This window comes from Crinia signifera, chromosome 8, assembly GCF_055691185.1.
Source record: "Crinia signifera chromosome 8, ASM5569118v1, whole genome shotgun sequence".
Taxonomy (NCBI): domain Eukaryota; kingdom Metazoa; phylum Chordata; class Amphibia; order Anura; family Myobatrachidae; genus Crinia; species Crinia signifera.
Window position 1 is genome coordinate 19,248,567 of NC_139224.1, and position 15,636 is coordinate 19,264,202.

Consider the following 15,636-nt stretch of genomic DNA (forward strand, 5'->3'; position numbering starts at 1 on the left):
AACACATATACATACAGTATGTCACCGTAATTTGTACAGCATGAAGAACACATATACATACAGTATGTCACCGTAATTTGTACAGCATGAAGAACACATATACATACAGTATGTCACCGTAATTTGTACAGTATGTAGCACATATACATACAGCATGTCACCGTAATTTGTACAGCATGAAGCACACAAATACATACAGTATGTCACCGTAATTTGTACAGTATGTAGCACATACACATACAGCATGTCACCGTAATTTGTACAGCATGAAGCACACATATACATACATACAGTATGTCACCGTAATTTGTACAGCATGAAGTACACACATACACACATACATACATACATACATAGTGTGTCACTGTAATTTGTACAGCATGAAGAACACAAATACATACAGTATGTCACCGTAATTTGTACAGCATGAAGAACACACATACATACAGCATGTCACCGTAATTTGTACAGCATGAAGAACACATATACATACAGTATGTCACCGTAATTTGTACAGCATGAAGAACACATATACATACAGTATGTCACTGTAATTTGTACAGTATGAAGAACACATATACATACAGTATGTCACCATAATTTGTACAGTATGAAGAACACACGTACATACAGTAGGACACCGTAATTTTTACATTATGAAGAACACCTATACATACAGTATGTCACCGTAATTTGTACAGTATGAAGAACACATACATACAGTATGTCACCGTAATTTGTACAGCATGAAGCACACATATACATACAGTATGTCACCGTAATTTGTACAGCATGAAGAACACATACATACAGTATGTCACCGTAATTTGTACAGTATGAAAAACACATATTCATAGGGCAGTATTCACTGAGGCTGATTCGCCATGTTCTACGGCGAATGTGTGCTATTTTCATGCTCTAAGGCAAATCTTTTTACTGAAAAAGTGATTCGCCCTATTCAATGTGCACTATTCGCCGACTGCGAAGAGTGAATGATGGACAATTCGCCGTCCGGCGCAATTCGCTGTGGTTTTTCAATGTGAATCACTGTGAGTGTATTCAATGAGCAGACGGCGAATTGCTTTCTAAGTGATTTTCGCTGTGTGTCACCGTGTAGCAATCACCATCTTTTTATGGTGAACTGAATTGTGATCTTTTAAAATAAAGTTGTTTTTTTATTATTTGGTGTAAAAAAAATCAGTATTTTGTTTTCTGTGAAGGGGCATGCTATTTTTTTTAATGTGCTTACTGCACATGAATCTATATTTAATTATTTTTATTTTTTTTACAAATAACAGCCAGCAGGTGGTCGAGAGCCGCTCATTAGATATTCATATATTAACTTCACACTGCTCCCGCTCATTACATATGCACGAGCGGCTCCCTACCCCAGTCCCCTGCCAGCTCTCCCGGGGGGAGGGGCGCTTCTGCTGCCTGTGTCCCCAGGAGCCCTGTTTCTGCCCCACAGTGTCTGGCGCAGGCAGGGAGGCTACCATCTCCCTGCCTGCCGCCGTCCCCCGGCTTCCTGCGGCGGGTTAAGAATCGCTGTCAGGAGCAGCTAGCCCCTGCAGCATTGAATAGGGCGACAGGGAGGGCTGTCAGCAAATGCTCCAGCCCTCCGGAACACGCATCGTACCTTATTGCGCAAAATGCGCAAGCACGCACTCTGCTAACAAACGCCATAATGCATTCTATAACAGAGATATAAACTTCACGGGAAAGTTTTTCAAAAATGTTTCAAATATTCTGTAGCGCAAACAGAAAATATTTGAACATTCACATCAGTCCCTGGCCCCAGTGGAGCTTACAATATATTCCCAACCACATGTATACGCACACACAGATTTTCTTGGGTTAAATTTAGTCACGATCCAATTAACCTACCAGTATATTTTTAGATTGTGGGAGGAAACTGGAGTACCCAGAGGAAACACACATACACACACAAAACAAACTCAAAGCAAATGCTTCGAAATCTAGTAAGGTAGCTTATCTGAGAGAAAGATATGTAGTTTCACTTGGTTGCTGTGTTTCGGTGACACAAAGACACTAGACATGAATATAGATGATTTAACTTGTTTGGTGACAGGTCCTACATCCAACCTATACCCAGCATCAGCCCTTTGTCTCCTATAGAGCAAAGAATAATATTCACTCCCTAAGTCAGTGGTTTTAATGTTATGGCTGACTGAAATTATATATATATATATATATATATATATATATATATATATATATATATATATATATATATATATATATATATATATATATTATTTATACAGCACCACAAAGGTTCGGCAGCGCCTAAGTACAAGACATGTAGAACAAGTACACAATAAGCAGTGCTGCATCAGGGAACATGTCACTGAGATATCACCACCAGGGTGGCAGAAATGGAGTGTTAGGGGCTGTAGTATTAGGGCTAAAAGAGATAGTTGTGTCATCGGGTTATGGAGAATGGTGGGAAGATGATCAGCTAAATGTTAACTTTAAGACAGCCCTGGGATTATTTGCTTTCTTCAGGTGAATTTTTTTCCCCACCCACTTTCTTCTCTTACCCAAAGCCTCGTCGTTGTCTTCTGTGTCACTGGCCAAGCGGAACAGAGTAGGCCTCATCCTCTCACAGCGCTGATACAGCTCCTGCCAGTAGAGAGAGTCACTTACTGCTGTACAGTACTCACATAACCCATGACTTAGGCTATCACAATACTGCACTAACCTTCATGAGGTCCTCACTGCCCTCAGAAGACTGTCCAGTTCTGTACGTGCACAGCATGTCACTCAGCAGTTTCACATTGTTATTCACTTCTTCAATGGCATTTACTCGTTTGGAGACTTTCTCCATGCGTTTCTGGTCCTGGAAGAGAAGAGTAAAGCAGAACTAAAAAACAACCGCAGACAGGCATGGGTGCTAGCTGGGGCATTTACCTAATCTGATTTATCAAACAACCCTGTATGTATCAACAGGTGTACAGATCATATAATTCATATGAGGTCGAGATTTTGGTGGGGGATTACCTAGAGGGGGAAGCAGAGGAAAGAGAACCAAACAAGAGCATTCAGGTGATGACCATCTGTGACCACCACAAGTCTCCGCTTCCCAGCAGCCACACAAGGGGGAGGCAGAGGAGAGAGAACCCAAAAAGAGCATTGTATGCAATCCTACCGCCCGGGAAGCGGTTCTCCCCCTCTGAGAAGTCGCACAAGTGTATGAGCAGCTTCAGCACTCAAGACCACCTACAGTTCCAAAACTTTGATAGGCAAGGAAGACAATTCCCTGTACAAACCCGCCCTGGACCCTGAAAGACTGGCACAAAAAGAATCCATTCACAGACATGGCACGCTCTGGACAGATGAGACGTAGAAATCCTCAAATACTGTCTGTTTGATCCAATCACAATAAATTGAGCAGGATCGAATACTGATGACCGCTGGAGGGAAAATGGTGGCTTTGAAAGCACCCATTCCATTGTAAACGCGACAACGACCTTGCCAGAGAGACTGCAGGGATGTAGCCCTCTGGGAGAAAATAAGATTGTTGGTCACTTATCACCAGAAGAAGTCTGTGAGACACTGGACCATGGAATAGCAGGTTGGTTCTGGAGCTGGCACTGTCAGGTATTCTCCTCCCCCCCAGAAACCCCATCATGCCAGTTCTTTAGAGGAAGAAAGGTCCTGGCACAGGCTAGTGTTCAGTGCAACCTAATTACTTGCAATTTTTCAACTCAAGATATACTCAACCCACATAGGTTAGAAACCAATTAAAGTAAGCCAGGGGTGTCAAACACAAGGCCCGCGGGCCAAACCGGCCCGCCAGACCTCTTCATGTGGCCCGCGCAGCCGCCGCCAGCCTTCACCTTTTATTCTCGATTTTTTTTTTCAAACAAGAAAGCCGCCTCTTCAGCGCATGCGCGGCAGCCTACAAGCCAGAGAACGTCTGCCCTCTAGCGCAGTGCCGCCGGTCATCAACCCCTCCTCCGCTCCCACCTGCTGTATAGGAGCCAGAGAGAGGAAAGAGCAGGTCCGTCGTGGTGAATGGTGCTGCTGCTGCTGTGCGCTCCAGGTCACTTACTGCTGAGTGTGCACTGCACAGTGACCGGGAGCACGCTGCCCCCCACTCCTGGATAGATAGTGCGAGGAGCGCTACTCACAGGAGGGAGGGGGAAATGCGCCTGTGTGAGAGCGCAGCTGTATCCTTGGTGGAGGAGCAGCTCAGACTGGAGTGGACGCATCAGAGCAGGTAAGTGTCAAACTCTCTGCCTGTGTGTGTGTGTGCACTGGCACATTGCAGCCCATCATTAATTGCTGTGTCCCATGATAATAAGCAGGACATATGCCCTAAGACTGAGTGCTGCCCCCCTGTGCAGGCAGCGTGTGCCTTAATGCACTGCAGTTCACAGCAATAGCAGGAGGGAAATGCTACTGCTGAGTTACAGTGGTATTATTTGGGACATACTTGCATGAAGGACACTATTATGATAATAAAGAGTGGACACATAGTCCTACAGATACAACCGGCCCTTTGAGGGTGACCAAACTGCTGATGCGGCCCCCGATGAATTTGAGTTTGACACCCCTGAAGTAAGCAGTCCAAATACACTGCTCAAAAAAATAAAGGGAACACAGACATAACACATCCTAGATCTGAATGAATGAAATATTTGTATTAAATACTCTCAAAATTATAAATACTCTCAAAATTAAAGTGGAAAAACACACTACAGGCTGATCCAACTTTGATGTAATGTCCTTAAAACAAGTCAGAATGAGGCTCAGGATGTGTGTGTGGCCTCCACATGCCTGTATGACTTCCCTACAACGCCTGGGCATGCTCCTGATGAGGTGGCGGATGGTCTCCTGAGGGATCTCCTCCCAGACCTGGACTAAAGCATCCACCAACTCCTGGACAGTCTGTGGTGCAACGTGGCGTTGGTGGATGGAGCGAGACATGATGTCCCAGATGTGCTCAATTGGATTCAGGTCTGGGGAACGGGCCAGTCCATAGCATCAACGCCTTTGTCTTGCAGGAACTGCTGACACATTACAGCCACATGAGGTTTAGCATTGTCTTGCATTAGAAGGAACCCAGGGCCAACTGCACCAGCATATGGTCTCACAAGGGGTCTGAGGATCTCATCTCGGTACCTAATGGCAGTCAGGCTACCTCTGGCAAGCACATGGAGGGCTGTGCGCCCCCCCCCCCCCCCAAAAAAAAAAATGCCACCCCACACCATTACTGACCCACTGCCAAACTGGTCATGCTGGAGGATGTTGCAGGCAGCAGAACGTTCTCCTTGGCGTCTCCAAACTCTGTCATATCTGTCACGTGCTCAGTGTGAACCTGCTTTCATCTGTGAAGAGCACAGGGTGCCAGTGGCGAATTTGCCAATCTTGGTGTTCTCTGGCAAATGCACAGTGTTGGGCTGTAAGCACAACCCCCACCTGTGGGTATCGGACCCTCACACCACCCTCATGGAGTCTGTTTCTGACTGTTTGAGTAGACACATGCATATTTGTGGCCTGCTGGAGGTCATTTTGCAGGACTCTGGCAGTGCTCCTCCTGTTCCTCCTTGCACAAAGGCGGAGGTAGTGATCCTGCTGCTGGGTTGTTGCCCTTCTATGGCCTCCTCCACATCTCCTGATGTACTGGCCTGTCTCCTGGTAGCGCCTCCATGCTCTGGACACTACGCTGACAGACACAGCAAACCTTATTGCCACAGCTCGCATTGATGTGCCATCCTGGATGAGCTGCACTACCTGAGCCACTTGTGTGGGTTGTACACTCAGTCTCATGCTACCACTAGTGAATAAAACACAACAATCGGCCAGTATTACATACAATATCTGATGAGTGGTCCCATGAGCGTCGGATCCAGACATCATACATTCTGTATGGCCTCTGTGTCGGAACCACTCCCGGCGGCAGGGAGCGGGGTTCGCATGCAATACCTCACAGGCAGAAGGGCCGCATGTGATGTATCGTATGCGATCATGCAGCTCAGGAGGGTCCTGGGTGGCTGTAAGGGGATTGTATGTGACCTCTCCGAGGGGAGAAGTCGCATAGGGGCCATGGTGATAAGGACCTACTCAGCCTGTGCTATAGAAACCGCCCGCTTCCCGTCAATCAAGTTGTGAACAGCCAACGATCAAAAAAAGATGCTAGATTTTATTGCAGGATGGCAGTATGCGTGTGCAGTCAATCGATAATCAGCCGGGCCGCCTATTTGCAGCCCGGCGATCCGGTCTGAATAACCCCCTTGGTTGTGACAGTGCTGCGGATAAAATGGCATCTGTGCCAAACTGGGTTCTGGATGGTGGACATTCTACCACATTAAAATGAAGACGATAGAAATCTCTTACCTCTTGCACCATTTCCTTAATAAGTTTGTTAGCAGCGCGCAAGTCCTCGGGGTGAGTGCTCTTCAGCAGGCGGGATAACATCTGCGGACGGAGAGAACATTATTTGTACGCGTCACACACAAAATCTGCGCTCAAAGCAAAACAAAGCCACTAAGAAATGGAAGCGCCCCCAGATGGACTTTGAGGAAGGGATTTTCCAGCAACTTTGCTTTATTGTCAATCTGAGGAATGCGGGATCACCCAAAGCAAGCTAACGGGAGAGAATACCAGAAGATAGTGCTCACAGAATATTACACACTGGCGTCAGTCAGTAGGGGGTGGTACTATATAGGGGTGTACAGATGCCCAGGTACCTGCCTTGCACAACTGATCCACCTATACAACATGGCGAGCAGCCCATCAGCTCAAGTCAAGAGATCTCGAATCTCAGAGACCAGCACATACGTGCTGACACGTAAGGCTGATGAATGGCTGAAGTGACTCGTCAAGAATTAGATGCCATAGACCAGGCATGTCCAAACTATGGCCCTCCAGCTGTTGTGAAACTACGAGTCCCATCATGCCTTGCTACAGTTTTGCTATTAGAGAATGCTAAAACTATGGCAAGGCATGCTGGGATGTGTATTTTCACATCAGCTGGAGGGCCATAGTTTGGACATGCCTGCCATAGAGCAATGGTTCCCAAGTACCACCAACAGTTCAGGTTTTTCCAAGTCACCCAGCCGGTGCACTATGTAATCCAATCACTAACTGTCACAGGTGACCTGTGCATCAAGTGCAGCCTCTCCTAAAAAGAGTGTGGCCTGATGCATCATGTCAATAGTAGGCAAAAGGTCATCTGCATGCCCCCCCCCCCCCCTCCCCTCTGTAGCAGTAGCAACGAGGGTGGTTGTCCATTCCACCATGGCCTTAGCATATTCCAGGGCAGGCCTAGCCACCGCACCGGAAGTGGTATAAATGAGCTTTAGGAATTCCTCCAACTGATGAGGGACACAGTCAGTATGGGGAGCGTAGAGGATCCCACAAGCTTTGCGACATGTGCGACTACTCTGGTAGACGTTTCCAGCGGACTCTATCCTCCTGAGGAAGGGGGTGAAGGGAGGTGAACCTTCTAGGAAGTGTAAACTTTCTATTGGGTATCTCCCAGGCCTCCATGAGGGTATCCTCCAAGTCCTTAAACTTGGGGAATACGGCCAGGGTCCGCTTAGGACATTTAAAAGTAGGGCCGGAGGATCAAATGGGTCCTGTAAATTCAGGGCCTCTTTTACCGCTGTGATCAAGGCCATCACATCAACGCGTGACGAGGCGTCCCCCTCTGAATGGGGGTCCTCTTCATCGTCCTGATCATCTACCAGTTCCCCCACTCGTCATCCTGCTCATCCTCCTCCTCCGTATAAGTGTGCTGATGAGAAGGGGTAGCCCTGACTGGAGCCTTGTGCTTATCAGTCCTACCCTGTAAGGTTCTCTGGAGACCCTGTACGGAGGCAGATAAAGCATTCACCCAAGGGGGCTTCACTACAGGGGGGGGGGGGTGGATGCCAGGGACGAGAATAGCATCGCAAGCTGCTGGGGCAGTGCAGATGAGAGCTACTAGCTGTGCCATCACCTGAGTAAGGGACGTGGCCCAAGCAGGCTTCTGAGAGGAGGCTGTAGCTGTTGGGGGATGCAGTTCAAATGCCGGCGGTCAGAATCCCGGCGGTCGAAATCCCGACTGCCGAAATCCCGGCACTTTGTCCCTTTGTGGGTGTCCACGACACCCATAGAGGGAGAATAAATTAGTGTGCTGAGTGTAGCAAGGCACCGTGCCAGCAAGGGGGGGGGCGATCCACATCCCCCCATGTCGGTATTTAGGCGGGATTACAAACCACTCCCGCTGTGGGCGGCGCCTGCGCATTGTAGCAGCTTCTGCATAAGTTGTCCTGGATATAGTCCTGGGGGGATAGGCAGCATTACAGGATCTACAAGGCATTCGTTGCTGGGGCCCCAGAGTCACTGGGACGGTTACCCCCGGAAGACATTGCAGTGCTATTGCACGGTGAACAGGCAGCTTAAAGAGGCACAGTTAACACAATAATACTTCTGTCCGGCAGCTATGGCTGCCCAGGGCATAAACTCTGTAACCTGTGTCCTTGGAGCAGAGGTACAGGGAGGACTGGCAGTGAAGGAATGGAACACCGGGTGGCTGATAAGCTCTCCGTGTCCCTGCTGCATGTGCTGTGGGCAGACAGGAAAGGATCAGTGGCAGGACCCTGTATGGGCATGCCGTCCTACTGTCCCCAGGAAAGGGGCTGTATAGGGAGAGCCCATTCCCCCTGCTAGTAAATTTCTGCCAGGGAAGAGGACCTCATGCAGCTTCGGTAAAATGGTGGGGATTCGGCGCATGCCGGGCGGCCCTGCTACCAGCCCACACACCTGCATTTCTGGTGGTCCAGCAGGAGCAACGGGGATCGCGTTACCTTAATTCTGTTGTCCTCAGTGTTCGGCCACGGCTGTGGTTTCCCAAGTGCCCGAGGCCACACACCGATGCATGGTGCTGCAGTTGCCGGGCCTGGGTGATGTAGCAGCAGCGCTGGGGTCCGATAGACCCCCTGCGCTGCTGCCATGTAACAGACACAACTCCAGTGTAAAAAATAAAAAAGTTTAAAAAATAAGGCTGCAAAATGCAAGGTGCATGTTGGCTCCTGCCAGTACCTAAAAAACAGAGCTTCCTGGCCGGGAGGCGGGGTAGAGGAGGGGAGGAGCCTTGTCTCCCTTGGAGGCAGGAGAAGTTTAACCTTTCGGGTGCTGGAATGCGCTCGCTCGCTCCCACTCCACTACCCAGCGCTATCCCTGTGGCCCCTGACTTGCCCCGAAGAATAAATTTGAACTAAACCCTGACTATAAGCTAAGCTGTTATAGCAAGACTTTCTTCTAAGACACGAAAAGCAGACGTAGGAAGGTAACAGTGGTTATGTGGGGAGGGATCAGCTGTTTCGCTTTGGCTTGGATTGATAGAAAATGGGAAAATGCCTGTACATCAGTGGTGCCAACCAGCAATCATTACCTTTGATTTCTCATCATCCTCATCAAAAATAGCATTCTTAGGCCGAGGGGGTAGAGGAGGTAGCATGGCTTCTGCTGGCAGCTTGGGATCTTCCTTTAAAATCCCTAAAAGAACAAAGTAATTTACTTGTAGGAGATTAGAATTGTAGTCACCCTGCAACAATTACTATAAAAGGGATACAGTAAAACCCAGGCTGTCGGGATGCCTCTGACTGAATCCTGACAGCTGCCACAAGACCAGCGCTGGAACTCCATCCGATTAGTATGACGACGCCAATCGTAAGTACGTGCGGTCTTGCAGCGCTAGACTAGGGGGGTGGTGATTAGGGTTAGGTTGTGGGAAGCACAGGGACCGCCCATTCCCACCCGCCAGGAACATGTATGGAAAAGGCCTTCACTTCACACCAACCCACCTTGCTTCTTCAGCATCTGGTAGGCCTCTGCTATCTTCACTTCATCACGGAGACCCAAGGTCCAACTGTACAGTAGCTCCAAGATCTTTAGCTTTACTTTTTCTGGAGAACGGCTCCCAAGATACTATACAATAACGAGATAGTAAGGAGCATTACACATAGTCTAATACATCTGCAAGTCTAAGTACAAACTGACACAACGCCAGTGTAAAACAGACCGAGATAGCCGGCTCCCAGTGCAGGGGAAAAGGAGCCACTGCAGCCGGAATGCCTCTTCTGGGCTGCAGGACTGCATTTAAGATGTATTAAAATGTGTTATAGGGTTTGGGAGCTTGGCACAATGTAAAGTGTAAAACAAATTTATATCTAAATGTAAAGTGCACTTACTTGGTTCTGCCAACCATGTGCTGTGTGTGTGGTATTGTGTGTTTCAGTAAGATAAAAGGAGGGCTATGGCCCCGTGTAAGGGGTACATCTCCTTGTGTCTGACTGCTGTAACATCTGTATGCTGTGCCCCCTAGCAATAGGGGAGGGTCCTTTTAAAGATTTATATATTAGCAAATAAAACATCCTTTGCCTCAAGACGACGGCTTCATCTTGTAACCAAAAGGAATACTATAAAAGTAGTCCCATTCGCTGCCTGTATAGGGTAATGTACAGTAGAAGATTGAGTTCACAGATAGTGCGCACCTAGATGAAGTTGACAGGTGTAGCTCAAGGGCAGTTTATGGAGGTTATCCCACAAAGACCTCCGTGATAACAACAGTAGTGACAAGAAGGGAGAAACAACCCCAAACTACTTTTGCGCCTTCACCAAAAAACACGTATTTATAAAAAGATGCTTAGAAATGCGGTTAACACTTCATGCTCCAGAAAATTCCAGTGTCAAACACGTAAAAGAAGCATATAACAACATCCATAGCGGAATACAATTTTTTTTTAATACTTATAATAAAAAACAAATGTAGGGAAAGGAACCCTTTCAAATTTTCCAATAAACTGATCAAACAATGGCAAATTACCAAATTCCAATGAGAACAATGTGGTTAAACACGTTCTCAATGTAAGCAAAAGTGTGGAGATATACTTCAGATGTTAACAGAGGGGGTTTGCTAGTAATTACCCAGTGGCGTGGAGAACTATTTGGAAAAGTTCTCAAACAGGTATACTGGCATAAACGTCCGTCCCAGGTCTCCTGCAGGAAAGATCCCAGTCTGGCATCTCCCGTCTCCAAGTGGTAAAGTAGCCTCCGCACAGTCCCCCAGTTAACATCTGAAGTATATCTCCACATTTTGCTTACATTGGAATTTTATTGGAAAATTTTAAAGGGTTCCTTTCCCTACATTCGTTTTTTATTATATGTATTAAAAAAAAATTGTATTCCGCTATGGATGCTGTTATATGCTTCTTTTACATGTTTGACACTGGAGTTTTCTGGAGCATGAAGTGTTAACCGCATTTCTAAGCATCTTTTTATAAATACGTGTTTTTTGGTGAAGGCGCAAAAGTAGTTTGGGGTTGTTTCTCCCTTCTTGTCACTACTGTATAGGGTAATGGATCCAGCATCTCCAAGCTCCGCCCTCTGCCAGTCACCATTGCAGAGTCCCGGTCAGTGACAAGTTGGGAACCAGCCAACACCAGTCAGCTGTGTTAGCAGCGTGTCTATGCATACACCATAGCAGGTCGTACTGAGGTGCCAGCAGGTGGGCCTGAAGAGGTAACCATGGTTCCAGGCACCAGATGGTAGGAGTCTGGTGGTGGCGATGATCGTCCCCCCCTCCCCCCCACTGACTGGAACAGGAAATTTCCCTATTGGCCATTTACCGAAAGACCAGGATCTGCTATCGGGGTACTTGATGGGCATAGCCGTAGCACAAGCTCTATTCCCAATCTCCAGCATATAGGAACAGCTCACCCAGTGACCTCACCAGCCTGCCGTATTACCATGGCACAGTAAAATGCACCTACAGCTTCAGGGAATTTTCTCTGGGACGGGGGAAATGGTGGCACGCATAAGGAGGGAGAGCGGTTTTCTATATTTTTGTTATTGCTACCAGCTGTCGTCTTTTCACCTACCCAGCAGACCCAGAGCTTTCACACTCACCTTAGGAGAGACAACTTTTATCAGCTCATTAAGGAACCGGAATTTCCCAACCTCGTTGTGGAACCTTTTCCCACAATTCTTCATACATGCTTCCAGCACCTGTGACCAATACAAACTATACATTAACAAGTGGCAATACAATGAGAAAGGTATCGCAGAGCACATACATACATGCATGTAATCATGTAATATGTGCTGGATCGATCTCTGGGGTGATCTCCGGCGCTGTTTGCATAGGGCGCCCAGGAATCAGCATAAACAATTAGTGTCAAGCCCATCCAGATTCCTATTGTAATCGGCGCTGTTGATCCCCGGGAGGTAGTTCCAGCACATACAGTAAATACAGGTGATCATGTATGCAATATGTGTGTACCACAATCTCCCCTTGCACTCCTTGGTTGGCGCAGCAGCCACTGTTGGCCTTTAGTCATGGGAACAGGAGTATTGCAGTATGTACAGGAGACTTGGCTGGTGGCGGTAGTAAGCCATTATAGAGGTGATAAGACGACAGATAATATGCAACTGCCAAAGGGTTGGCGGACTAAAGAAGTGACACGCAGACGCACGGCTGTACACCAGGGGAGGGCGTGTAGCGGAATTACAGCGTATACAGAGGCGCAGTCCTGGCACACGCAGACACACGGCTGTACACCAGGGGAGGGCGTGTAGCGGTATTACAGCATAAAGAGGCTCAGTCCTGACACATGCAGACGCACGGCTGTACACCAGGGGAGGGCGTGTAGCGGAATTACTGCGTATACAGAGGCTCAGTCCTGACACATGCAGACGCACGGCTGTACACCAGGGGAGGGCGTGTAGTGGTATTACAGCATAAAGAGGCTCACTCCTGGCACACGCAGACACGCGGCTGTACACCAGGGGAGGGCGTGTAGCGGTATTACAGCGTATACAGAGGCTCAGTCCTGACACACGCAGACACAAGGCTGTACACCAGGGGAGGGCGTGTAGCGGTATTACAGCGTATACAGAGGCTCAGTCCTGGCACACGCAGACACACGGCTGTACCCCAGGGGAGGGCGTGTAGCGGTATTACAGCGTATACAGAGGCTCAGTCCTGGCACACGCAGACACACGGCTGTACACCAGGGGAAGGCGTGTAGCTGTATTTACAGCGTATACAAAGGCTCAGACCTGACACACGCAGACACACGGCTGTACACCAGGGGAGGGCGTGTAGCTGTATTACAGCGTATACAGAGGCTCAGTCCTGGCACACGCAGACGCACGGCTGTACCGCAGGGGAGGGCGTGTAGCGGTATTACAGCGTATACAGAGGCTCAGTCCTGACACACGCAGACGCACGGCTGTACCCCAGGGGAGGGCGTGTAGCGGTATTACAGCGTATACAGAGGCTCAGTCCTGGCACACGCAGACGCACGGCTGTACCCCAGGGGAGGGCGTGTAGCGGTATTACAGCGTATACAGAGGCTCAGTCCTGGCACACGCAGACACACGGCTGTACTCCAGGGGAGGGTGTGTAGCAGTATTACAGCGTATACAGAGGCTCAGTCCTGGCACACGCAGACACACGGCTGTACACCAGGGGAGAGCGTGTAGCGGTATTACAGCGTATACAGAGGCGCAGTCCTGGCACACGCAGATACACGGCTGTACCGCAGGCGAGGGCGTGTAGCGGTATTACAGCGTATACAGGGGCTCAGTCCTGGCACACGCAGACACACGGCTGTACTCCAGGGGAGGGTGTGTAGCAGTATTACAGCATATACAGAGGCTCAGTCCTGGCACACGCAGACACACGGCTGTACCCCAGGGGAGGGCGTGTAGCAGTATTATAGCGTATACAAAGGCTCAGTCCTTGCACACGGCTGTACCCCAGGGGAGGGCGTGTAGCGGGATTAGTGTGAAGTCACAGGTGCAATACCAGCAGAATACATGAGGTAATCAGGTACTTTAATGTCTCCAGAACCTACGTTAGAGAAAGTATAACCTCTATCCTCGGGAAACAAAGACGAATGAGGCATTTAATGAATAAGGAAGAAGATGAAGAATGGTAACATGGAAATGGTATGAGCGTGGAGTAGAAAGCGTTACCGTAAGAGCTTGTATGGCCTCCCATTCCTGCGGGGACTGGATCTTATGTGCCAAAAGTCTGGTAGCGAGTTGAGGCCTATATAAGAGGTACAAATCATCATCATACTGGAGCAATAAAAAGGGGTCAATTTACTAAAGTGAGAGTTGTTACATCAACCAATCAGATTCTTGCTTTTATTATCTACAACAGGCATGGTCAAACTATGTCCCTGCAGCTGCTGTGGAAACTACAAGTCCTATCTTTGCCACACTTTTGCTATTAGGGAATGCTAAAACTTTGGCAAGGCATGCTGGGATGTGTAGTTTTACAACAGCTGCAGGGCCACAGTTTGGAAATGCCCGCTCTAGAAGGTGCTAGCTAGATAGAGAAGTAGAATCTGATTGGCTGGTATGGGTAATGTTAGTAAATTTAGCGGTACTTGTTTCCTAGCACGGCCACAATCGCGGGCATCGTGTGTCATTTTTAGTGGTATACGACGCGACCGACGCGATGCCCCCGATTTTCCCATTGAAATGCATTGAAAATAGTCAAAATCGCGTCGGTCGCGTCGTATGCGGCTAAAAAAGCCTTAAATGGTCCAGACGCGATGCCCACGATTTCCCCATAGGAAACAATGTTAAATGGCTCAATGTACCCGCGATGCCCCCGATTCTTATAGGGAACAATGTTAAATACCTCAATTTCACCAAATCATCATAGGGAACAATGGTAAATGGGCCAGAAAGCCCCAAAAACACCCCAGAACAGTGAAATGTCCCCCCAAAAGTACTTTACGCCACCCCACGATCAACGCAAACCCGAAGCGTGGCGAGCGCAGCGAGCCCGCGAGGGTCGGCGGTACGCGTCCTCCGACCTTTTCATACCCCCACTATCCACGTCGGCGTGGAGTTGAGAATAGAATAGTGTGGCGAGCGTAGCGAGCCACCGTACCCGAAGCGTGGCGAGCGCAGCGAGCCCCGCGGATACCTTCACAGGTAAACGCGTCCCTTCGCAGGTATCCGCGTGCGCTCGCCACGCTTCGGGCTTGGTGGCTCGCTGCGCTCGCCACACTATTCTATTCTCAACTCCACGCCGACGTGGATAGTGGGGGTATGAAAAGGTTGTAGGACGCGTACCGCCGCCGCTCGCCACACTTCGGGTTCGCGTTGATCGTGGGGTGGCGTAAAATACTTTTGGGGGGATATTTCACTGTTCAGGGGTGTTTTGGGGGGGGGTTTATGGCCCATTTAACATTGTTCCCTATGATGATTTGGGTAAATTGACCCATTTAACATTGTTTCTTATGGGAAATCGGGGGCATCGCGGCTAAATTGAGGCATTTAACATTGTTCCCTATGGGGAAATCGCGGGCATCGCGTCGCGACCATCGCACCCGATTTTTCCTCACGATGCCCACGATCATGATCGTTGTGGCCGTGCTAGGAAACAAGTACCAATTTAGCCCTAAGAATCCAACTACATCAGTGGTTCTCAACCTTGTCCAGGCCCCCACACAGAATCACAGGTGTCCAGGCCTCCACACAGAATCACAGGTGCCCAGGCCTCCACACAGAATCACAGGTGAAAACATTCCCTTCACTTGTGGATCTTTTAAAATGTGTCAGTGAATAACGAGTTCAGCTGTCGGGACCTGGAAAACA

The 15,636-nt window shown here is 48.6% G+C and overlaps 1 protein-coding gene across 1 annotated transcript in view; it reads right to left on the reverse strand.

Annotated features, from left to right (window-relative positions):
• GGA1 (golgi associated, gamma adaptin ear containing, ARF binding protein 1) overlaps positions 1 to 15,636 on the reverse strand; it is a 56,888-nt gene that overhangs the window by 32,526 nt on the left and 8,726 nt on the right. Inside the window, exons 3-9 of the mRNA XM_083155908.1 lie at positions 13,996 to 14,071; positions 11,923 to 12,021; positions 9,819 to 9,942; positions 9,407 to 9,510; positions 6,364 to 6,444; positions 2,723 to 2,860; positions 2,562 to 2,643 (exon numbers count right to left, since the gene is read on the reverse strand). Coding sequence (XP_083012034.1) covers positions 2,562 to 2,643; positions 2,723 to 2,860; positions 6,364 to 6,444; positions 9,407 to 9,510; positions 9,819 to 9,942; positions 11,923 to 12,021; positions 13,996 to 14,071 — 704 coding nt within the window. The remainder of the gene's footprint in view (positions 1 to 2,561; positions 2,644 to 2,722; positions 2,861 to 6,363; positions 6,445 to 9,406; positions 9,511 to 9,818; positions 9,943 to 11,922; positions 12,022 to 13,995; positions 14,072 to 15,636) is intronic.